Raw genomic sequence first — 25387 nt, 5'->3', positions numbered from 1 at the left:
TGCAGCCTGTTAAACTATCACTGGAACCATGAAAACATCCTTGAAAACCCAAATACCACTGCAGCCTGTTAAACTATCACTGGAACCATGAAAACACCCTTGAAAACCCAAATACCACTGCAGCCTGTTAAACTATCACTGGAACCATGAAAACACCCTTGAAAACCCCAATAAGCACCACTGCATCACCACATAGCAATAAGACACTGAAGCACTTGATAACACAACTCCTGGCATTATCAGGACCAACACAAACGTCAAAGCTCCAAGGAACAGCAAAAGACACCACAGGATTTCACCAAGTTTATTACAAAAGGGAGTTTCATTTGAATATAAACAGCAAAATGATACAAAAAACGAGTGTAGCGAACACCTAGCAGGGGAGGGAAGGAGGGAGGGAGGGAAGGAAGGGGGATGGGAAGGGGTGGGGCACCTAGGCTGTGTAAACTCCACACTTCATACACGGAGAAACGGAACGGAACTGTCTAACTTATGCATGGAATAGAATGAGGAGCGAGACGGAGAGAAGGGCGAGAGGAGGAACACAGGTCAAGAGTGAGAGGTTGACGAAAGGTTGGATCCCATAAGAGGGGGGGGGGGAGGTTTGCATGGGAAATAGGAGTGCTGGAATCTTTGCTACCCTATTGCAACACGGGAGACTATGGCATTAGTATACAAACACCTGGGTAGGGGTAGTGTATGGGGGAGGTTATGTTAGTGTATGCAGTACCAGAACACTAGGAAAACATTAGAAGGTGTTGGGGGAAGGGTGATTAGGTTAGGGTACATTACAATGCTAAGAAAACTGAAAGCGGCATTAGTAAATCAACGCCTGGCTATGGGGGAGAGCAAGTTAGGGTAGGTTAGTGTACACCGTATTAGAACACTAGGAAATCGTGAAGGGAAGGCAAGTTAAGTTTAGTGTACACTGTCTTAGAGCACTAGAAAATCATGAAGGGACTAAGATGTTTGGTAAAATGAACACCTTAGTATGGGGTAGTGTATGGGGGAGGGTAAGGTTAGGTAAGGGTAGGGTACATAAGAAAGCTAGTAAAACATTGGGACTATGGCATTAGTATAACACCAGGGTATGGGATATATGGGTTAGGTTAGGGTAGGGTAGGGCTTACTAGAACACTAGCAAAATATGGGGACTGTGGTGTCATCAGGTAGTGTGTGGGGAAGGGAAGGGAAGGGAAGGGAAGGGAAGGTTAGGTTAGGTTAGGGTATATTAGAACACCTTGATTGACGCACGGACAAGAACACATAACATTAACTCTTACGACCGTAACTTTATGGGTTTAAACTCTGCAGTACATGACTTGATCTCACACAGTGCCAGCCCAATTCCCTCAGTTGGAGATGACAGGCCGAATATTAAGGTTTAAACTCTACATCATGGCAGTGGCTGCTGGTCGAGTTGGGCCAGATCGGGTCTGCGCCTCCTGTTTGCAATTTTTTTGAGGAATTTTTGGGTAAGAATTTTTTTATACAAACCTTAGATAATTCTCCAGGTACTCTGTTCCTTTTCTAAACCTATCACAGTGGGCTGGGAAGGAAGGCGTCGCTCTGGGCGCCCCTCGCTGAAAACACTCAAACACCAATGGAACTTTGCAATGGAACCCTCACTGAAAAACGTCTTCAAAACGCCGTGAAGTGTAACACCACTGACTCCTTGCTAAAACACCAACGTAAACAAACAGACAGGCAAAGGTGAAGCCGGCAGCGGCGTCACGTTCTGAGTCATGCTGCACTGCACTGATGCCCTACTGACTGCCGGCACCCTGCCACGCCCTAGGCACTCCTGTGGGTCTGTTATGCTAGGTACTCCCTCACATTGCTGCATGACTTGGCCCTGTTTGGTTGAGTTAAAGCTGACTGTGCACCAGTTCTGCAATTTCTGATTTTTTACAGTGTGTATGTGTGTGTGTGTGTGTTGGATGTGGTGTCCCCCAATACTGTGCTGCACACATAACAGACCACAGTGCTTAGGGCGTCTTGTCAGGTGAAGCTAAGAAGGGTAAGGTTTGGAGCACCTCTGCTATGCTATCATCCTGTGCTACCAAGGATAAGAGTCTGGTTACTAGTCGCAGGTTGTGGTGTGGCAGGAAGATTAGTTGCTCATAGTGTGGCTTCAATCAAGCACCAAAAGCCAGCACATGGATTATACAGGGTGTGTCATGAAGTGTTTGGCGGTGACTGAGGTGGGTGAGCGCACGGAGACACGGTAACTCTGGTAGGCTGATGGTCTCACTCCCTCACTGGTCTATGTATTGAAGTCTCTTGAAATGTGTGACAAATTTACTTTACTTCTGCCAAAACCATTACTTTATTAATTTTTAATGTAGGAGGGACGTTGGCCAGGGACGACAAAAAGGAATAAAATTAAATCAAATGGAAATAAATAAAGGTCCACGAAGATCCCAGTCAGTGAAGAGAAAGACAAAATGATCATCAAAATTGTAAATGTTCTTTTGTAAGACACCAAGCTGTTCTCATTTTGATAATTTGTTAAGTAATAAGTGATTTGATGGAAATACATTTTGACGCACACTTCAAAACAAGACACGAGGCAATACACAGGCCAGCGAGTGAGTGAGTGAGAGCGTCAGTCTAGCAGTGGTGCCACGTCCCCGAATCCTCACCTGCCTCAGTCACTGCTACACACTGTATAACTGATGCGTGAAGAGACAAGCTGTTACGCTGTCACCACACGACACACTCACCCCCGAGGAGTGCGTGTCACACCAGCACCAAGAATGTACTCCTCTGCACACTAAGGAACAAACATGAAAACAGAGAGCCACAGGGAATCTACTGTCCTAAACACACTATTAGCTGTCAGACGCCACACAGCATCCCTTGCGGTGTGTGGCCTCAACTAGCACCTTGATACACACTTCTACTGCTGAGGAACGGATGCAAAACATACTGCAGCCTACAAGCCCTCACACAAACCTACTCAGGAGTCGCTAAACCACGTAGAGAATTAATACAAGAAACCGGTGTTCAGTTGAAGTGACGTCAAAAAATTGAGACTTCTGAGTGTCCAATAGACTGATACCTCACTCTTCCCCTTCCTTCCTTCCTTCCTTCCCAGCCACAGTATAAACAAATGCTGTCCAGACGTGTCACAGCAGCACCTCCTTTCTGCTTGGACATCTGAAAACCTGATTACATTAGGCAGACTTGAGGGGAAAAGCCACAAAAGATACGAGATACCCAAGTCTGGTGGCATGCGCATCATTCTTCGCGTTTTAATACAATGAGGGCGTTTTAATGTGGCCTCATGGCGCGCACAGGACAGAAGTGACCCTGGTGACACGCTGGACAACATTCCCCATATGAAATCATCGCCTTTGCCCAAATGACTGACTCACTTCTTGGGACGAGAGTGACAGAAGGGTGACAGAAATGTGGTCACGACAGCACCAGAGGAAGTCGTGGTGCTGGAGAGAGACAGTGAATGACAGGGAGGAGCCTACAAGGGACAGAAAGTGGTGAAATATATGATTGTGTTTTAACTCTGTGACTGGTACAGTGACTCAGGTTATGGCTCATCTGGGGTGACCTGGCAGCGCTGCAGGAAGGCACAGCGCTGGAGTGAGCGAGGGAGAGAACCCAGAAGGGATGTGAAGTAAAGTATGTGTTTGATCGCATTTTAACTCTCTAGCTCCTTTGCTGAGTTAGGATTTGTAAAAGGTTGTCTGATATTACACAGTGTTGATTTACTGCGAACTGGTTTAAAATTATTGTTTTAAAATGGCACCAAAAAGAGAGACCAGAAAGTTGATTGAAAACAAATAATTTAAGTTTTAAGTGAACTGAAATTGGTGTGCATTGCTGTTCTGCCACAAGAACCTTTCCAGCAAAACAACACTTCCATTTTGTGCCAAGCTGACTGGAAGCAAACTCTGGTGGACCCTGACTCACATTACATTGTTGTTGTACATTACTTCACCCATTCTTAACATACTGTGGTGCAAGTTTATGATAATTTTGATGCCTTCCCAGTCTTAACAGTGGGGTGGAAATGTAGCTTGCCTTCATCCTCTTAGTCTTGATGGATGCAAGACAGCAGTAATATCGGTGTCTTCTCAGTGTTAGCAAAATATCAAAACAGTGACAGTAGAGTGTGGGAATCATTCAAATACTTTCATCCTTGTAGCTTCAGTCTGCCTTTGTAAAATTATCCAATTTGTGAGTCACTCCAAGTTGATACTGCTTCACTTTGGCTTATATTGATGGACAGAGAACTTCACTTTTTGGCTTTGTAAAATTACCAAATTAATGAGATGCACCCTTCCCATTTTGAGTCACACCACTAGCCAACCAAATCATTTTAATCCCTGTAGTGTGTGTGTGTGTGTGTGTGTGTGTGTGTGTGTGTGTGTGTGTGTGTGTGTGTGTGTGATGCCTTGTCTGGGCCGTGCTGTGTGTGATTGCCGGCCTGGTATACAGACAGACAGACAGACAGCTTCAGTTTGGCTTTGTAAGATCATCAAATTACCCGAGTCAATGATTCAGTCACAGCTTCATCAGTCAAGGAGTTAATTTTCATCTCTACTTCTTAATTCAGCCTTTGTTAAAATGACTAAATTTACAAGTGGCACCAATTTCAAACACTGCAGCTTGAGTCAGGCTTCACAAAATCCCCCAGCTGGAGTCACGGCTTCACCAGTCAAGGAGTTAAGAGTGTGCACAGTTGGGAAGAAGACAAGCTTGAGGCGAGTGAGTCAATGAGTCAGACAACGGGGAAAGGCACAGTGACTTGACTCATGAAATATACAACTCTTGGCCAAGGCCGACACGGTTCAGCGGGCGGGTCAGGAGCAGGCCAGGCTGGGTCAACAAGGGATCGGGTCAACAGAAGGTCGGGTCGGCAAGCCCAACCCCAGCCTGGCCTGACCCTCGCCGGCCCACACAATATTCCTTAAACTGTTTCGGGGTAAAAATATAACTGACATGAACAAACAAGGGGTGAGATGCTTAGCTTTGTTTGCTGCTTGTTTGCTTGCTTGCCTTCCTGCTGGTGCTGTCTGGAGAGAGAGAGAGAGAGAGAGAGAGAGAGAGAGAGAGAGAGAGAGAGAGAGAGAGAGAGAGAGAGAGAGAGAGAGAGAGAGAGAGAGAGAGAGAGAGAGAGAGAGAGAGAGAGAGAGAGACTTGCATTTCTCTTTCCAAACTTACATTTCTCTTCAAAATAGATGTTTTAATAAGACAGAATGTTTTGAAAAGGCCAAAACACACACACACACACACATACACACACACTGTTCTCTCCAAAATATAAGTTTTAATAAGAATTCAGACAGTTTCAGAAAGACCTCACACACACACACACACACACACACACACACACACACTCTCTCTCTCTCTCTCTCTCTCTCTCTCTATCAGTATCAGTGTTGTTTGAGTTGGTGGAATGACACACTCAAGGTAACACAATCCCATGGGAACACAGCGCCCCAGAGCCTCACAACACACAGCCAGGCTTGCAACACTGACAAGAGCACACCTGGTGGCAGTGGAAACGGGACCTTGCCTAGATAAATACAAGACGTTAGATCAATATAAACAACCGACATCATGAACACATGCTCACCAAAATAATAAATACGAGACAAGAGTAAATGTACACAAGCATCGCCCCTCGAAATGACATAAACACATCAGAAGCATACACTGTAATGCACAACTTTTCCACATGCTCCACTAATACAAAGGTGCTCAGTACAGCTGCAGTATTCACCCCTTCACTCTCATATGCAATAACTGAAGGCACTAAAATGATGGAGTCTTCATAAGCAGCTACCAGACAGAAGGGGACATAAAAGGAATAGAGTTTGCAATTTCTAGCCTGTGCAATGTTTGGAGTGGCTGCAGAACAAGAAACATTTGCCAGGTAGTGATGGAAGGGTTTAGTTACTGGGTGAAGTCCTCTCTCTCTCTCTCTTTCTGTGGTGACTACAGACTTGTGGTGTGGGAGTAAATGTAAATGTGCTTGTGGGTGTGAAATCAATGAAAATTTTCCACAATGGTGAACTTAGAGATGACAGAAGTAAAAGATGGATTAATTAAGCTTTTCATAATGGTAAACTGGAAGAGATGGACTTTCCATAATGGTAAACTGAAAAACATGAAAGATTGAGAGGAGGACTTTTCACAGCAGTAAGGTTAAGAACCAATATGAAAGATGGATTAAGAGAAGCACTTTCCACAATGACAAACTGAAGAGACAACATGAATAAAGAGATGGATAAAGATGCACTTCTTTTTCCACAACAGTAGACTAACAGATGTGACAGATGGATTAAGAGAAACCTTCCACAATAAGCTCAGAGATGCCACGAGTGAGTGAGCAACCTTCACCTTCATTATGAAACTGCACGCACCGCACTCCACACCTGTATCAGATAATTCCCTGCAACTCCAGACTTTGAAACCTTACACGCACACATGCACACACGCACACACACACACACTCACACAAACACTTCACACCTTCTCATACACACGAAACTACCAGGGACATAAATAAATAAATACTTCAAGTTTGTGGTATCTGGAAACGTTGCCTCAATAAATAACGACGACGCATGCACAAGATAAATAATATTCACAACCGGTGCTGTGGGTGACGGACGCAACGAGAGCAGTGCTGGCGACAAACAGAACTGCAAGGACACAAAGGGAGCTGCAGCAAGCTGTCAGACCTACATGTGGCAGTCCCTGTGCCAAACATAGTGAAGGGAGTCCTCGGTTCGCGGCGGTGGCTGGCAGTGCTCATCCCTGTGCATTCCCCTCTGATCATATTTCTGTTATGGATTTATTTCCTTATTTTTTATTACCGTACGTCCTCCACGGGTTTATTTCAAAGGTATAATAGGTATGTTTTTATGTACCAGCATCACTACAGATGAGTGGCATGCTGCAGGGGATACTTAGGCTGGTTCAGACCTGTGCCCTACACCAGCTTGCCACGTGGCAGAGGAACAGAACCCCGCCATACCTCAAGGACTTCCTGCATTGGAGAAACTCTAGCCTCCCATAAGAAATGCAGAGAGAGAGAGAGAGAGAGAGAGAGAGAGAGAGAGAGAGAGAGAGAGAGAGAGAGAGAGAGAGAGAGAGAGAGAGAGAGAGAGAGAGAGAGAGAGAAAATTGGTGAACTATTTTGACAGCATAGAAAAGTGTCAATTCTCAGGCATACAAAAAAAAATAAAAATAAATAAATAAAAAAATAAATAAAATAAACACAGAACACCGCCACTGTAATATGATGCCGTAAATAATGCTGAGAGTGTTGGTAGTAGTGGTAATAATAATAATAACAATAATAATAATAATAATAATAATAATAATAATAATAATAATAATAATAATAATAATAATGACAGGAGTGGTAGCAGCAATAACAGCAAACATTCTCACTAACAAAACAGCAGAGAATGGAAAGGGATGAGACGAATAAATAAAAATAAATAGAAAGGTTAGAATCTGATGAATAATAGAGGAGTAAATTATATATATATATAAAAAAAAAAAAAACAAGGGGGGTTAAGAATGATAAATAAGTAAATGCAGATAATAATGAAAGTTGGTGTGCTATCTCTCTCTCTCTCTCTCTCTCTCTCTCTCTCTCTCTTACTACATTTGTATTCTCCCTTTGTTTCCTTCTCTTCATTCTCTTTCTCTCTCTCCTTTCTTTTCACTCCTTCAATTTCTGCTTCCTTCTTTCCTATTTCTTCCAAATTCTCTTTCTCTTCCACCTTTCACTCCTTCACACTAACCTAACCTAACCTACTCCCTCCCTCACTCACCACACAAACCTATAATAACAAAAAAATAAATATGTAAATAAAAAGATGAAATAAAAATAATAACAATTGATGCAAACCCCTTGAAATAATGAAATACACTTTTCCAACAGACATTAAAATAGAAAATGTGCAAAGGCAATTCATCACAATAATATGATGTAGTAATGATAATAATAATAATAAATAAGTAGCGTTTCTCAATAAGCATTACAAAATAAATAGCATTACTAGTCAGTCAGCCACTTTTCATCATCAACATAAAAAATTGAACCATACACACAAAGATTTACGTACACACCACTCTCTTCCTCAGTGTTTACCTACGGGACAAAAAACAAGTAAGTACGTATGTATGTAAGTTGCCTTAAGTTACTTCAGTGATAGATACTTCAGTCTGTCATTCCAACAACTTGACACGCGCACCAACACGGGCAGGTATTCTGAAACGCTCTGCTCTCTCACCACGACTACTTTCCAAGGCCACAGAGACAACTAGCTGGGTTCTCAAGAGTGTTTCTCCTGTTAATAATCTGAAAATCTTGTTAATCTGTTACTAGAACCGTAAAAAACACACTTAAAAACGCTCCGCTTTCTCACCATGACTGTTTTTCAAGGCCACAGAGATGACTAGCTGGGTTCTCAAGAGTGTTTCTCCTGTTTATTGAGTGGAAATCTTGTTAATCTGTCACTAGAACCGTAAAAACGCCCTTAAAAACTTGTGTAACTCCAACTAGAGCCTGTGGACAGTAGTGGAGGTGCGGCACAGAAGTGTTGCAGAATACAATATGTTTCTAAGAGTCATTATTTTTTTTAGCACCCCAAGTTCGTATTCTGAATCATTTTGCTTCTCTCATTAGCTCATTTTCTGTCATTTGTAAAGCACCCCAATTTCGTATTCTGAAATGGTTGCCAGCTTGTTTCTCTCACCAGAACTGTTCTTCCGAGGCCAGGTGATTGGTGAGGTTCTTAAGAGTGTTTTTAAGATGATAAAGATTTGTTAAACTCTTACTGGTGTCATGGGAACCCCCCCCCCACACTCTCCCCCCCTCTGAAAGCCTCAACAACTCTCACTGCTGCCTGTCAAAAAGTGTGCTAATTTGTTTTCATCTGGTTTTTCATTGTTTGTTTTTTTTTTCAGTTATTTTTCACTTTTCTTTCATGCCTTTTATATTTTGTCCTTGGTGTATTATTCTTTTTTTAATTTCACAAGTATTAATTTGTTATTTTTATTTTAGTATCTCTTGTATTAATGTGTTGCAGTTACTTTCATTTCCATTCTTTGTTATTTTTTTTCTTTCAACTTCTCTTATTTATCTCGACAGTGACTTCTGATGTGTTATTTTTCTAGCATCTCATTAACTATCTTTACTGTTCAATCTTATTATTTTTTTTCACCATCTTATATCAACTATTCTTATTTCTATTTCTCCGTTATTTCTCTTCAGTGTTTCATATGAACTATTTTTCCTTTGACATTTTATCTTTGTTATATTTCCTTCACTATCTTCCCATATTTACTATTTTTACTTTTTATTTCTTTTATTTTATTTACCTAATCTTTGTCATTTTTCCTTCAGCATCTCAAATTCACCTACATTTCCTTAACCACGTCACTACTACAACAAATTTCCATCGACATCTCATCTTTGTCGTTTCTGGCGATGTTTCCGAGTCGCACTTTTCGACGCTCGTTTTATCCTGTCTCTGGTGATGGCGTCGGCAGCACAGTGGCAGTGTGTGGGGAAGCTCATGGCGGCAGCGGCAGTGACCAGACACACATGGTTGTCTCTCAGCATTGGGGCATCTCTCAATGGAGTGTCAATTTCTTGGTAAATAGTCTTGATCAACAGTTTTTTGGGTGGTCCTTTTGACTATTCTTTGAGGACTGGTGCCTTCAGGGGGTGCATTTTTCTTCAGTCTTTTTGTTCCCCTTGGCCAGAGACACTTCCTAGCACAACACTGGTTTTTTGGTCAATAAAATGGGATTAATAGTTTTGCCTGATCATCTTGACTCTGCTACTTGGGGACAATTACAAGTGGAGATACTCATTGAATCGTGACAGGAATTGTGAAAATAGCCTTGACAACTCTAATACTTCCACTAGCGGCGTTTAAAAAAGTTTAGAATCATGAAAACACCCTTGAAAACTCTTTAGCTTTCACTAGAACTTATTAAAAGTTCAGAATCCTTACTAAAATCATCGTTAACACCAATAACTTCCACTAGAGCCTGTTGAAAAATGTAGAATCCTTGTTAAACCACCACTAGGATCACGAACAACACCCTTGAAAACCCCTATGGCTTCCATGGCAGGATGCTGAAACTGCAAAATGCCTTTTATGACCATCAACAGATCCAGCTGAGTTTAGAATCCCTCTTATATCACCACTAAAATCACAAAAAAACACTCTTGAGAACCCCAGTAACTCCCACTACAGCCTGTTAGAAGTGGCAATGCTCATTACAGCCTGTCAACACTGGAGATGAGACAAGAGGAAGCAGGAGAGGCCAACAAACAATGAGAACACTCCCAGCATGCATCTCTGTGTCACTGCCGCACCAGCACGCTTCCTCACACAGAAAGTAGCGAACATAAACATACCAAATATCAGATTATTATAATAGCGCACTATTTTACTTCATTATTGTTAATCGTCTGCCTACAAACTACCCCATACAGATTGCTAACAAGGGTGTGGTGTGGTGTGGTGGTGTGGTGGTGGAGGGGTGGGTCATCAGCACCTATGTAATGGGGTGACTAGGGAGGGAGGGAGGGAGGTTAACGGTTAGTGGTAGTGTCTAAAGGGAACACAGCCTGTTTATACTGAAAGGGTTGAGTGTGTGAGGCTGGCTAGGTTGGAGGAGGAGCAGGAGGAGGAGGAAAATGAAGAACAAGAAGATAAATAAGAAGAAAAGAAAGGATTAAGGAGGGAAGGAGGAAGGAATGAGGTGAGGGGAGGGACAGAATGGCTAGGATGGAAGAGGAGGAGGAAGAGATAAGGAAGAAAGCAAAATAGGAGCTAGGAGAAAGACAAGGAGAAAATGATGAAAAAGACACAGTAGTTAAGAGAAAGAATAGGAAGAAAGGATGAGGAGGAGAAGAAGTAGGAAAAGTTATGAGAAGGAGGAGCTACAGGGGCAGTGAAGGGAGACAAAGGGAGGGAACAAAGGGAACACAGGGCCAAAGGGATGAGGCTAAGGGCTGCAGGGAAGGCTAAGGGTCAGGGTCACAGGGGCAGGGTCACAGTGCAGGTTGGTCACTACAGTATGGGCACAGCCTTGGTGATTTGTATAAAAAACGGCCAACACTTTCTTGCGATATACAAAAAATGCACTTACATATCACAGTATTATTATTCTCAGTGGTGCCTCCGCCCTCGGCACTGCCCCGCGCGTGGCACCGAGGGGCACCACCTGCGGGAGTGCCTGGGGGCGGGGCGGGGGCAGGGGGGCGGTAGCGGTTCTGGCACCCTCCCCCGTTTGATACAAAAATAATGGGACTCGAGTTCAGCTTCACATATTCACCTCAATAGAAATAGTTAAGAGCAAATAGTTAAGTCCATGCAGAGTCGTTAGAGGAAGGTGGAAATCCCAGATGATCCTATCCTTACACAGATTAAAATCCTATACATAAAAAAACAGGACTCCTACTTATTTTTTTTTTGTTTTTTTTTCGTTTTTTTTTCTTTTCGTCCTTTGTTGATTTGTTTTTTTAAGTCTTATTTTACTTACTTGGTTTGTGTGTGTGTGTGTGTGTGTGTGTGTGTGTGTGTGTGTGTGTGTGTGTGTGTGTGTGTGTGTGTGTGTGTGTGTGTGTGTGTGTGTGTGTGTGTGTGTGTGCAGATGGTAATGGTGGTGGTGGTGGTGGTGGTGGTGGTGGTGGTGGTGGTTGTGATGGTTGTTGGGATGGTTGTTGGAGACACTGCAAAAGAGAGAAAAATGGATTAATAAAGGTAAACTGAGCTATAATAGTCAGTCAGTCAGTCACACACATGCTCAGTTAATCATTGAGTCAGGTGATCAGTCAGTCAGTCAGTCAGTCACACACATGCTCAGTTAATCATTGAGTCGGGTGATCAGTCTGTCAGTCAGTAAGTCAATTTAGTCAGTCAGATTCAACATTTTAGCCAGTCAGTCGGTCAATCATTCAATCCCTTAGGTAGCAGTAGGTAGGTAGTTAGTGAGTCAGTGAGTCAATAACACAACAACAGCAGTTTTCAAGTCTTGCAGTATCTCATTATTCATGTGTCCGTCTGTCACAACTCTGTCTGTCACAACTCTGTCTGTCACTCACCGGTGGCTCCTGCTGCCAGCACCCACAACGCAGCAGCAACACACTCAGTTACTGCAGTGCTCCGAGTGTTCCTCCCAGGACGACACCTGTCAGGAGGGGAGAGGCTTGAATAAAAAAGTGCAGCTCTTACGAAGAAATAAACCAAGACTGCCATGTGTAGGCCAGCTGGCTTTCTACAACACAAGAACACAAGGCTTGGTGCAGGAAGCCATCAGGCCTACACGTGGCACTCCCTGTATGAAACACGCCTGCCTGTTTCCACCTCTCTAATCTTCTTTTAAAGCTCCCTAATAACTCAACCTGATTACTGAGTCAGTTCCATTCATCCACCACTCTATCTGATAATCAATTCCTTCCTATCTCTTTCTTGAACCCATTATTTCTTGTTCTATCCTGATTACAGACCCTGAGAATTTTGCTTTTATGTCCCCAATGTTATAAGCCCTGTACCACTTACAGACTTCTGTCAGGCCACCTATTAACCTATGTCTGTCTAAGGAGTGTAAATTTAACAGCTTCAGTCTTGTTTCATAAGGAATGCCCCTCATCCCCTCTATCTTTTTTTGTCATTCTCCTCTGTACTGATTCTAATAGACCTATATCCCTCCTGCAATATGCAGACCACAACTGTATAGCGCAGTCACAGGGACACCGTAACACTGCTAGACTGGTGCTCTCACTCACTCACTCACTCACTCACTCACTCACTCACTCACTCATTGACGGCATCATGCATTGTCATGTATTGTTTTAAGATGTACATACAGCAAACCACGGCTAAATCAGCTATCTAATAATAAGAAGAGTACAAGAGACAGAGGCAAGGAGCGTACATTAACCGGCCTGAACATCTCAACATACTGGCAGAGAGAACGGCACACGAGACACGGGACAGACTCGGTAAACATGGCTACAAAAACATAGCCTTCGCACGCACACACACACACACACACACACACACACACACACACACACACACACACCCACCTGGCATTCCCTAGAGCAATACCACTGGTTCCCACAGCCAGCACACACAAACTGCGCCCTCTGCTTGTGGCACCCTTGGCACTTAGGGTTACCACTGCCCTCCTCCCCTGGCTGACTGTTGCTGCTGCTGCTGCTAGTGGTGGTGGTGGCCTTCTTGCTGCGCCCCTCAGACTGCTGGGAGGGAGAGGTGAACAGGGCGGGGAAGGGATGAGGGACGGAGGGAGACAAGGAGGGGTGGTGTGGGAAAAAGGATTCTTAGCAAAGTTCACCATTATAGATTTTCAGCAGATTGAGTTCAACGCTTTCCTTCAGGTCTTACGTCCTCTCATCCACACGTAATGTGACAGACACAGGTGACACACAGACTGCTGGCAGATCTTGTGCAACAGTTTTCTCTCAATCTTATAAAGCCACCCAATGATAAACAGATTCTCAGCAGCTCATGCTCAATGCTGCAGGGAATGCTGCTCACAATCACAAGGGGAGTGGGATGCAACTGGATGAATTTCTCCGCTCTGCACTGCCACTGTCACTCAGGTCAGATTTAACAAAACTCACTGCAAACTATTAAATGTCTCCACAGATAGGGAAAAAACACACACTATTTTCTTGACACACACAAGTTAATTTGGGCAGTTAAGGGTTGAAAACAATAATTTATCCATCTACCACTATACCAGGCCAGCAATCCCACATGGGGCGGCCATGACAACACACACACACACACACACACACACACACACACACACACACACATTTTGAGCCCCACATAAGTATAGCCAAACAGACCAAGGTGAACACAGGGAGATAAACACACCTGTCTTACCTGTGCGTGTGACAGTTTATCCTTGACAGTGGTGGTGGAGCCTCCTGACAACAGTGCCGAGAGTGTCAGGTAGTGGGAGTTTGGGGTGGCTTCTCCCACGCCGCCACCCACACCCTTCAGACCACTGCTTGACACACCACCCCGTGATTCCAATAGTAACTGTGGGGTGAGCAAGGTTAGGTTAGCTCATTAGGGTTATAACAGGAGGGACGTCAGTGAAATTCTCAGGGTCATTAATAAGGGTAAAACAAAAAGTAACAGGTTCAAGCTTGTAACATTTAGGTTCAAGGAGATAGAAAGGAATTGGTTCTGAAATAGAGTGGGGGATGACTGGAATGGACTCAGTAATTGGGCTGTTAGTGCTGAGTCATTAGGGAGGTTTGGAAGACAAGTGTATGGATGGGGATGACAGGTGGAGACAGGCAGGTGTGTCTTGTACAGGGACTGCCACGTGTAGGCATGATGGCTTCCTGCACCAACCCCTGTGTTCTTGTGATATAGGATGACTTACTTCTATTACTATTAGGTGAACGATAATTTACAATCATCCTCACACACACACACACACAGAGTTTAGTCCTTCTCTACTAAAAAACTTAATTAGTGGAGCCAGGTAGTGACTGATTTGAAGGTTACTACTACCACCACCATTACATAAATGACATCTTTCTTTAAACAATTAAATAAACCAAATTAACTGACCTCAACCATTTAATGCATTCTGAAAACACTGTATATGCATTTTCATGATTTCCAAAGGTACTTCAACAATAATCCTTTACCAATGACAGGCTGTAGTGCAATTTAATAGGATTTTTCAAGATAATTATGATTCTAGTGATAGTTTGACAAGGGTTCTACAGTTTTAACAGGGTGCTGTGGAAGTTACTGGTGGTTTTCAAGGATGCTTCATGTTTAAACAGTATTTCTGCACCATAAGCAGGAAAAAAAACTTACATGAGGGCCTCACTAATCTCTGTGACTTCAGGAAAACAGTCTGGCTGGGAAAACACAGCAACACACACTCAGGAAAACACTGGTTAGGAGAGGATGCAACACACACTCAGGAAAACAGTCTGGCTGGGAGAACAAGCGACAAACACTCAGGAAAACACTGACTGGGAGAGGATGCAACACACACTCAGGAAAACAGTCTGGCTGGGAGAACAAGCAACACACTCAGGAAAACACTGGCTGGGAGAGGATGCAACACACACTCAGGAAAATAGTCTGGGAGGAAGAACAAGCAACACACTCAGGAAAACAGTCTGGGAGGAAGAACAAGCAACACACACAGAAAAGCAGTCTTAGGAGACACAGCATCACAAAACAACAGAAACACTCGTCTTTCCTACCTTGGCAAGGGCAGAGGGCGCTTCCAGGCCAGGCTTGGGGGTGGGGGCTGCTGCTACGGAGGAGGCTGAGGGGGGCAGGTGTGTGGGGGGGGTGTGGGACCTCATGCCCGGGGTGGATTCGCGACTCAGGTCAGAACGCTTCCCTGGCCCCTCATTGCTGGCCACCGGAAATATGGAGATCTGTGTGAGGAGACTGGGGTTAGGCTAGGCTGGGAGGGGCTAACCTAACCTAACCTAACGTATCCTAATCTAAGTTAACCTAACCTAACCAGACCTGACCTAACCTGATTTAACCTAATCTTGCCTGACCTTATCTAACCTGATCTTAGTCTTACCTAACCTAACCTGATCTAACCTGACAGAGGGATGAGGTGAGGCTGCGAGGGGAAATTAACTGTACAACTACTAAGACTGACCTAACCTAACCCCGTCAATATCAACATTCATTCACTGCACACCTAACCTAGCATCACCAAACCCAACAGATTCCTAACCTAACCTAACCCAACCCTGGGACACTCAATACTGCTCCTTCAATACACAACAAACCTAACTACACCCACCACACAACACACCACACACCTAACCACACACACCACACATCTAACCTAACCTAACCACAAACCTAATCTAACCCCACACACTTAACTTTGCCAAACACACCACAGACCTAACCTAAATTAACTTAACTTAACCTAATCAGTAACAAAACTTAACCACACACACACACACACACACACACACACACACACACACACACAGACACACAGACACACACCTGTGGCGAGCCAGGCTGCTTCTCAATCTGGGTCAGCTCGGCAAACCTCAGCAAAACATCTTTATAAGAAACCGACGGATCATTTAGCGTCAACAAACTCTTGGAGGAGGGGGGCAGGCCGGCCGGCATCCCTGCTGTCCTGCTCTCCGCGTCACTGCTGGAGCTGGAGACACTTGGGGGGCGCTCCTGGTCCCTGTGGGGGGGCGTAGGGCGCTTGTCTCCGTCATAGCGGTTTCGCCAAGCCCCCCGGGTGGCCCTCCTGGGGGTGAGGTGTTTGGAGCTGATCTTAGTACTGACCACACTGCTCATGGCTAGCACAGTGTGATGGCACAGCTGGTGTGTGTGTGTGTGTGTGTGTGTGTGTGTGTGTGTGTGTGTGTGTGTGTGTGTGTGTGTGTGTGTGTGTGTGTGTGTGTGTGTGTGTGTGTGTGTTACCTTGGATACTAGTAATACTTTTTGTTGTGTCATACTACCACTACTACTACTAATACTGTGGGTAGCTGTCTATTTTGTCATACTACTACTACTACTACTACTACTACTACTACTACTACTACTACTACTTTTTTTTTTTTTATGTAGGAGTGACACTGGCCAAGGGCAACAAAAATCTAATAAAAAAAATGCCCACTGAAATGGCAGTCCCATAAAAGGGTCAAAGCAGTGGTCAAAAATTGATGAATAAGTGTCTTGAAACCTCCCTCTTGAAGGAATTCAAGTCAGAGGAAGGTGGAAATGCAGAAGCAGGCAGGGAGTTCCAGTGTTTTACCAGAGAAAGGAATGAATGTGTGTGTGTGTGTGTGTGTGTGTGTGTGTGTGTGTGTGTGTGTGTGTGTGTGTGTGTGTGTGTGTGTGTGTGTGTGTGTGTGTGTGTGTGTGTGTGTGTGTGTGTGTGTGTGTGTCTGTGTGTGTGTGTGTGTGTGTGTGATTGTCTAACCAAACCTAACCCAATCCTGGGACGCTCAACACTGTTACTTCACCACACACAAAACCTAACCTAATCTCACCACACACCTTACCCATCACAACATCACCACACACCTAACCTAACCTAACCTAACTCACCACACACCTAACCTAACCTAACCTAACCTAACCTAACCTAACTCACCACACACCTAACCTAACCTAACCTAACCTAACCTAACTCACCACACACCTAACCTAACCTAACCACATACCTAACCTAATCTATCATAACCTCACCACACACCTCACCTAACCTAACCAAACCTTACCACACACCTAACCTAACCACACACCTAGCCTATCATAACCTTACCACACACCTAACCTAACCACACACCTAGCCTATCATAACCTCATCACACACCTAACCTAACCTCAACAAACGTAACCTAACACACCAGACCACATATCTAACCTATCCTAACCTCTCCCCACACATCTAACCTAACCTCACCTTTGTTTGACCAGTTCTACTTTCATTTATTTATTTTTTTTAATATTTCTTTCAGTTTTCAGTTTCTTAATATTCATCGTTGTTTTATTTTGTTTATTTACTTTTTTTCAAAATTTTTTTTTATTTTGATTATTTTTTTTCATTTTTTTTCTTTCCTTTTTGATTATCTATTCATTTATTTTCTAATTTATTTTTCACTCACTGCATTTATCTTTACACTTTCAATGGCTCCCCGTTTACTTAGCACTCCATTCCCAACTTTTTAGATTCTCACGGTTTTAGCTTTGAAATTGTAGCGTGTGTGGTTCTATAGCTTTCCTTGTGTCTTGGTTGCCCGTGCTCTGCTGCCACCCTCCTGCAACACACCGCTACCTTGGTTTTCAATACGCTGCACACAAACACAACTGTAGCTTTCTGTATTATTTGTCTTTTTCTCAATTAACTACTACTACTACCACTACTGCTGTGTGTGTGTGTGTGTGTGTGTGTGGATGATTTGAAGGCTGTAGAGGAGGAGGAGGAGGAGGAGGAGCCATGGATGACAACTGTATGCACATAATCATGAAAGGAAGAATAAAATTTGTGTGTATGCAAGTTTATGTATTTGTAAGCAGGTGAAACACTGCACACACACACACACACACACACACACACACACACACACACACACACACACACACACACACACACACACACACACACACACACACACACACACACAGAAGGACTGAAACTAAAAGCCACAAAAGCAATGAGCACAAACCATTATAAATATGCATGAGGAAAGCTGCCTTGTAAATAAAAGATAAAAAAAAAAAAATAATAATAATAATAATAATAATATCCAAAACACCCACATACACACAAAAAATAAATCAATCAATCAATAAAAAATTTAAAAAAACAACAGTGAAAACCCACACAGACCCAAACAAACAGAGCGCATGTGTAAGGAGGCAAGCAAGCACACTCACCTGATGGGGGGTGTATTGGGGTTCTCCTTGCGATGGGCGGCTATTAGGTGCTGTACATTCACTGTGGGACCCTGTGGACCTTGACCGGTGGCTGAGAAGGACAGGGATGTAGGGAGGCTGCCTACCCCCCCACCAGGAGGCTTGGGGAGAATTGGCTTCATGGCGGAGGAGATGTGTCTGGTCAGCTTGCTTTGTGCTTCGTGCGAGATCTTTGACCTGTCTCCCGGGGCCTTGTTGCTGCTGGTGTGGATGTCGATGACGCTGATGTTGCCGTTGTTGGTGGTGGTGGCGCTGGTGTCGGTGTTGGGGCTGCCCTCCCTGGTGCGCACCACTGCAGGGCCCCCAACCATCTGTAATGCAATGGTGGTCAGTGCCTGGCAGGGAATACTGAAGAAGGCATGAAAAGGGCCCTGTGTTTTGTCACCACACGTACAATGCATCCATTTTTCTAGTCTACACAACACACACACACACACATACACACACCTGCAGGGCCTGGGCAGAAGCAGATGACCCCAGCAGCTGCGACATCATCATGAGAGGCAGCTGAGGGCCACTGAGGGATGAATAACCACCTTGAGGCAGGAACAAAAGGTTACTACTACTACTACTACTCCGTCCCTCCTCCCCCTGCTCCGCCCCTGCCCCCTCCTCCTGCTGCATCAACAGGGTCTGACGGCGACGGGCCAGGCGGATGTACAGCTCCTCCTTCCGTTTCTGCAGGCGGAGTAGCGTGTTCCACTCCTCCTCCTTCTGTTTGACGAGGAATTCCACTGCCTGCATGGGTGAAATGGAATCAGCGAGGGAGGGAAACGGCAGGGTGTATGAGGGAATGGAGGGAGGAAAGACAAGTTACAGGGAAGGGAAGAAAGTGGAGGGTTTAAGAGGAAAGAGACGGAGAAAAGGAAGAATTTAAAAGGGAAGGAAAGAGGGAGAGGAGGAATTCTTAGTGAAATAGGAAGAAGAAAATCAAGAAGGATTTAGAAGGAAGGGAAGGAGAGATGAGGAAATTTTTAGTGAGAAGAGGAAAAAGGGTGTTTGAGGGGGCAGAGAAGAGGAGGAAAGGAAGAATAGTAGAAGAGGAGGAAGGAGGAATGTAATAGGAAAGAGAGAGGAAGAGAGTGTTCATAAACTATCTTTCTTTCTTCCCTACTCTTCTCTTCTCCCAGCAAACACTGCCACACACCCCCACCTGCCCTGTCCTCCTCCCTCCTCCCAGAAACACTGCCACACACTCCCACAGTCATCTCCTCCTCTTCTCTTTCACATATCTCTTTACTCCTCCTCCTCCTCCAAACTAACCTAACCTAATTATTGGCCATGAGGAAGATAGACCTCTGTGGAGTGTGATTAGGTTAGGTTAGGTTGGGAGGAGCTAACCTAACTTAACCTAACCTAACCGAACCTAACCAAACCGAACCTAACCGAACCTAACCTAACCCAACTGAACCAACTCCCTTCTCCCCTTCTCCACTCACCCCAACACCCTCACACACCCTCTACACACCCACCCTACCTCCAGGTCCCTCTTAATCTGCAACAGGGACCCCTCCACCTGGGACAGCGACGTCAGGGCATCCAAACACACCAGATCCTCCAAGGGGCGTGGTCGCTTACTGGGGGAGTCCAGAGCTGCCTCCCCCTCCCCTTCCCCCTCTGCTGGACGCTTCTCACTGCGCCGCGGGGAGTCTGGGGGGCTGGTGGTGCTGGGGGCCTTGCTGGGGGGTACCACTGGGGGTTCTGCTGAAGGAGGGAAGGGTTACAGATTTGAAAATTGGTATGTGTGTGTGTGTGTGTGTGTGTGTGTGTGTGTGTGTGTGTGTGTGTGTGTGTGTGTGTGTGTGTGTGTGTGTGTGTGCACATAATACACACACACACGCACACGCACACACACACACAGTAATCCTTCCTCCTATCCCACCAAATAATAATAATAATAACAATAACAACAAGAACAAGAACAACAACAACAACAACATAATAATAATAATAATAATAATAATAATAATAATAATAACAATAATAATAATAACAACAACAACAATAGTAAAATACACCACTACAAGAGAGAGAGAGAGAGAGAGAGAGAGAGAGAGAGAGAGAGAGAGAGAGAGAGAGAGAGAGAGAGAGAGAGAGAGAGAGAGAGAGAGAGAGAGAGAGAGAGAGAGAGAGAGAGAGAGAGAGAGAGAGAGAGAGAGAGAGAGGTGAGTGCAGGCTGTCACCTGTTCCTTGACCTACATCACAAGGGCAGACCTGTAATGCAAGCCTACCGTCAGCCTGCCCTCATCCTGTGCAATACATAAATGGAAAAAAAAAAATAAATAAAAAAATAAATAAATAATAATAATAATAATAATAATAATAATAATAATAATAATAACAATAACAACAATAATAATAATAATAATAAAATAAAGAATGGTTGATAAATAAGAAAAATAATAAAACAAACTAATGAAAATAAGTGAATAAATAAATGAATAACTGATAAAAATAAGTAAATAAATGAAATAAATAATATAAATGAAATAAAAAATAATAAAGTAAATAAACATGAAAAAAGATAAATAAATAAATAAATAAATAAATAAATAAATAAATAAATAAACAAACAAACATTACATCTCTCATCTATACATATTTATTTATCAATCTGCCACAGAAAACAAACAAAACAAAACAAAAACCATGTCTTCTCTATGTAATCATAATAAAAAAATAATGAATGAATAAACAAATAAATTACATAAATAGCTTTCTCTTTTATATTAACTATCCCTATCTATCTATCTATCTAACTAATCTAACCTATTTATCTATCTGCCTATCTATCTGTCTAACCTAACCTATTTTATCTATCTATATATCTATCTAACCCATTTTATCTATCTATCTATCTATCTACGTAATCTATTTTATCTATCTCTGCCTTTCAACCTATTTATCTATCTAAACTAACCTATCTATCTATCTAAACTATCTATCTATCCTATCTTAACCGTGCACTAGTTACTTAAATATCCAAAGTTTTTTTTATTAAGTTCATTCTCTCAATTAAATTATGAAGGAAAATCTCTTGTAATTACATGAACTACATATCCTAACTAATTAATTAATCACGTTCATTTCATTATCCTGTTAACAAATTGCCTAGATCTATTTATCTAATTTCACCTTAATTACCTGTCACATGAGTTACCTGTGTTGCTGGCCGTGTATATATAGTGCTATCGTGTTTATGATGTAATTGTTCCTATGTGTAATTGGTTCATTAGTAATTGTGTGTATTATCGTGTATGGTGAATGTGTTTTGTGTGTGTTTACCTTATGATGAATTGCAGTAGTAGTAGTAGTAGTAGTAGTAGTAGTAGTAGTAGTAGTAGTAGTAGTAGTAAAAATAAAACAATGAAAAAATATCAAAAAAGGAACAAAACGAAAACAGGAATTAAAAAAAGAAGTAACAGAAATAACTAGTAGCACATTAATGAAGAAAAGTATAAAAAAGAAGAGAAAAAACAGTAAAATTAATAATAGTAGTAGTAGTAGTAGTAGTAGTAGTAGTAGTAGTAGCACAAAACAACCACTCGTCACTCACCCCCTTGGAACTGTCGTCCGCGGAGTCTTCAGGCGGCTTGTCATTTCCCTCGCTGATCACCAACTTGTCCTCATCATCCTCACTCGACTCCTTATCCTCATCACTTCCCTCCGCCTGCACTCCACTCTCCCCTTCCTCCCCCTCCTCCACCTCCTTCACCTCACTCTCCCCCTCCTCCTCCACTCTCTCCTCATTAGCGTCACTTTCCCTTCCACTCTGCACCTCCGCCACTTCCCCGTTGGTCATAGAGGCGCTCTCATCGTCCCCCTCGTCGTCATCCTCGCCCTCCTTCACTTTAGTATGGTTATCGTTAATATCTTCCGTTTTCTTTGATTTTCCCGCGTCCTCCAGGCCCGCGTCCGGATCCCTGGCAGCGTCCATAGCTCCGGCCGCGCAGTCATCCGGGATCATACTGCGTCCGCCTGCAAATATGGACAAATGGATGAGTAAATGGATGAATAGATACACAAGCTTGAGTGTGTACGTGTAAACTCACTTCCTCTTGCTTGATGACGAGAAAGGGAAGCGAGGTATGAGTCATAAAAGGTTAGTTGGAGCCAATATCAACGTATTCGAACGTGACATTTGCAAGCCATGTGAACATACACGAACAAAAACACACATAACCACGCACACAGATACTCAATAATCACAAAACATCGAGGAAATAAAAGAATAAACGCTAAAACAACATTTCCGACCCCAAAGCACACGTGGAAACAGGAGAGAAGGCAGGAAATATAGAAGTGAATTTGGCCTTGCCTCCTTCACATCCGCGTCTGTCACTCAACACAAGAATACCTGAGACACGCATCAAAACGTACACACGCGTTCACAGAGGTACCCAATAATCACAAAACATCCGGAAAATAAGAGATAAACACTAAATCAATATTTCCAACCCCAAAACACGCGTGAAAGCAGGAGAAAAACGTACGAAATATGGATAAATTAAACGTCCCCCCTCGCCCTCCCTTGCACGACCACTCAAGTACAAAAATAACACATCCAAAGAACATGGGCACTCGATTATCACAAAACACAAAGGAAATAATAGATTAATCCCCAAAATAACACTTCCATCCCAGAACCGCATGTGGAAATAGGAGAAAAGGCAGGAAATATGGAAAAAAAAAACATCCTCTTCCTTACATCCGCTTCTCTCTCGCGCTCTCTCCTTCCGTCACACACACACAACACTCACAACACAAGAATTTCCTACACGTAAAATCCAGCTGATGGACGCTCCGGGGGTGGGTTTGTGCGGACAGAGAGGCGACGTAGTGCTGCTGTGGTGGTTGGAGGGAGACTGACGGGATGAGGGGGAACAGGGGAAGGTGTGTGGGTGGGGTAGGGAACGGAAACTGAGATGTGCTGGTGGTGGTGGTGTGTGGCTAATGGTTCAAGGTCAGAGAGAGAGAGAGAGAGAGAGAGAGAGAGAGAGAGAGAGAGAGAGAGAGAGAGAGAGAGAGAGAGAGAGAGAGAGAGGCAAAAAAACTCAACAAATGTACCTCTACCCTTTCTCTCTCTCTCTCTCTCTCTCTCTCTCTCTCTCTCTCTCTCTCTCTCTCTCTCTCTCTCTCTCCCTGGTATGGTTCAAGCTTCTCTACCGTAACCTAACCTAACCAAACTCAGTCTCAAAAGCACATAATCATTTCCTTATTTGTAAGTGACCTGACCTGACCTTAATGTAACCTAATGTACCCTAATGAAACCAAACTTTATCAAACTTAACTGATCGTGTGGTAGGAATTACTGTGGTGTGTGGTTGTGGCGTGATGTGGTAGGCAAAATGAAATAAAAAAATAATAAATAAATAAATAATAATAATCGTAATAATAAAAGATAAATAACTAAGTATTATAATAGTGAAGACAAGGTAGTGTGGTTAATGGTTGTATGGTAGTGGTGGCGTCACATCCGGGAGACATGGTGACGTTCTTTCTGGTGGAATTCATAGGTTTAAAATGCTTGATATGTCATGCGGGTGAAGGCGGTGGTGATGGTGGTGGTGATACAGTCTACTGCCGCCACCACCATCACCACCAATAGCAACAATGAAGTATTGCCAGTATCGTTTTAACTATGATTTTTATTAATATCATCATTCATATCATCATCACTACTGGCATGAATATTATCAACACCGCTACCACCACCAACATTATTGTCACTATATATTGTTTTATTTTCCAACTCAATATGTTTCGTCACTATCAACATTATTATTATTGTTATTATTATTATTATTATCAATGCCAACGAAAAAAAAATTTCCTTGCTTTATTTTTTACCTTCAGAGAGAGAGAGAGAGAGAGAGAGAGAGAGAGAGAGAGAGAGAGAGAGAGAGAGAGAGAGAGAGAGAGAGACAACAACAACAACAAAACAGTAACGCAAATAAGATTACCACCATCACCACCACCACCACCACCACCACCACCACTACCACCTACAACTAAAGATTTATCCTTAAAGATTTCCCGGAACTTACATCAACAAGAACACAAGTATTTTAAGGATGTGATGTCAGTGTGTGTGTGTGTGTGTGTGTGGGATGGATGGCCAGAGAGAGAGAGAGAGAGAGAGAGAGAGAGAGAGAGAGAGAGAGAGAGAGAGAGAGAGAGAGATGTATGAATGTTGTAATCTTAGTCAGTGGTCGCTACATTCCCGCGTGTGTGTGTGTGTGTGTGTGTGTGTGTGTGTCAAAGAAGGAAAGATATAAGACATGACTCACACCCAATGAATCACACACACACACACACACACACACACACACACACATGGTATTAATGCAAATCATTCATGTCCAGTATTCATAAACGTTTTGTATAATGAAAAAAAAAAAAAAAACGACTAGAAACTCTTAAACTAACAATTAAATCAAGAAAACCCCAATAACATCACTACAATCAATTGAAACTACAAAGATAAGACTATAGATACGTAAAAACATCCCATTTCTTTTGTCTATGCATAAATAATCTAGTTCCTCTCACTCTTTCTCAGAATAACCCTAATGCCTGCTTGACAGTACCGCTTCCAAGACTTAGGTGGCGTCATGCACGGCCTTCTGGGAACCTCCGGGATTGTCTCGCCCCCGGGACCAGCGGTTTGAATGTGTTGAAATGATACTGGTTGAAAGAATAGGGGTGGTGGTGGTGATGGTGGTGGTAGATGAATATGTTTGTGGAAGAACAACAACGAAGATGAAGCAGTAGTAGTAGTAGTAGTAGTAGTAGTAGTAGTAGTAGTAGTAGTAGTAGTAGTAGTAGTAGTAGTAGTAGGATTCGTACTACTAATACCACTACCATTACTACAACTACAATCACTACTACCA

At 43.2% G+C, this 25387-nt stretch overlaps 1 protein-coding gene across 10 annotated transcripts in view; it reads right to left on the bottom strand.

Moving 5' to 3' along the window:
* Nucleotides 1–290: 290 nt before the first annotated feature.
* The window catches only part of LOC135096140 (uncharacterized), a 38910-nt gene continuing 13813 nt past the window's right edge, over nt 291–25387 (bottom strand). For 4 of the 10 annotated variants that reach the window (XM_063997417.1, XM_063997418.1, XM_063997419.1 and 1 more), the window contains 10 exons: nt 22051–22472; nt 19972–20196; nt 18942–19232; nt 18456–18805; nt 16059–16338; nt 15281–15460; nt 13917–14084; nt 13100–13273; nt 12113–12198; nt 291–11740 (listed from right to left, as the gene is read on the bottom strand). In XM_063997417.1, the coding sequence (XP_063853487.1) occupies nt 12157–12198; nt 13100–13273; nt 13917–14084; nt 15281–15460; nt 16059–16338; nt 18456–18805; nt 18942–19232; nt 19972–20196; nt 22051–22461 (2121 nt within the window). In that variant the 5' untranslated portion in view covers nt 22462–22472 and the 3' untranslated portion in view covers nt 291–11740; nt 12113–12156. The remainder of the gene's footprint in view (nt 11741–12112; nt 12199–13099; nt 13274–13916; nt 14085–15280; nt 15461–16058; nt 16339–18455; nt 18806–18941; nt 19233–19971; nt 20197–22050; nt 22473–25387) is intronic. The other 6 variants (XM_063997414.1, XM_063997415.1, XM_063997410.1 and 3 more) reach the window with 6 other exon arrangements.

The sequence above is a fragment of the Scylla paramamosain genome, unplaced genomic scaffold (assembly GCF_035594125.1).
Source record: "Scylla paramamosain isolate STU-SP2022 unplaced genomic scaffold, ASM3559412v1 Contig2, whole genome shotgun sequence".
Taxonomy (NCBI): Eukaryota; Metazoa; Arthropoda; class Malacostraca; order Decapoda; family Portunidae; genus Scylla; species Scylla paramamosain.
The sequence above is the reverse complement of the archived record's forward strand: the minus strand, read 5'-3'. Positions and strand labels throughout refer to the sequence as shown.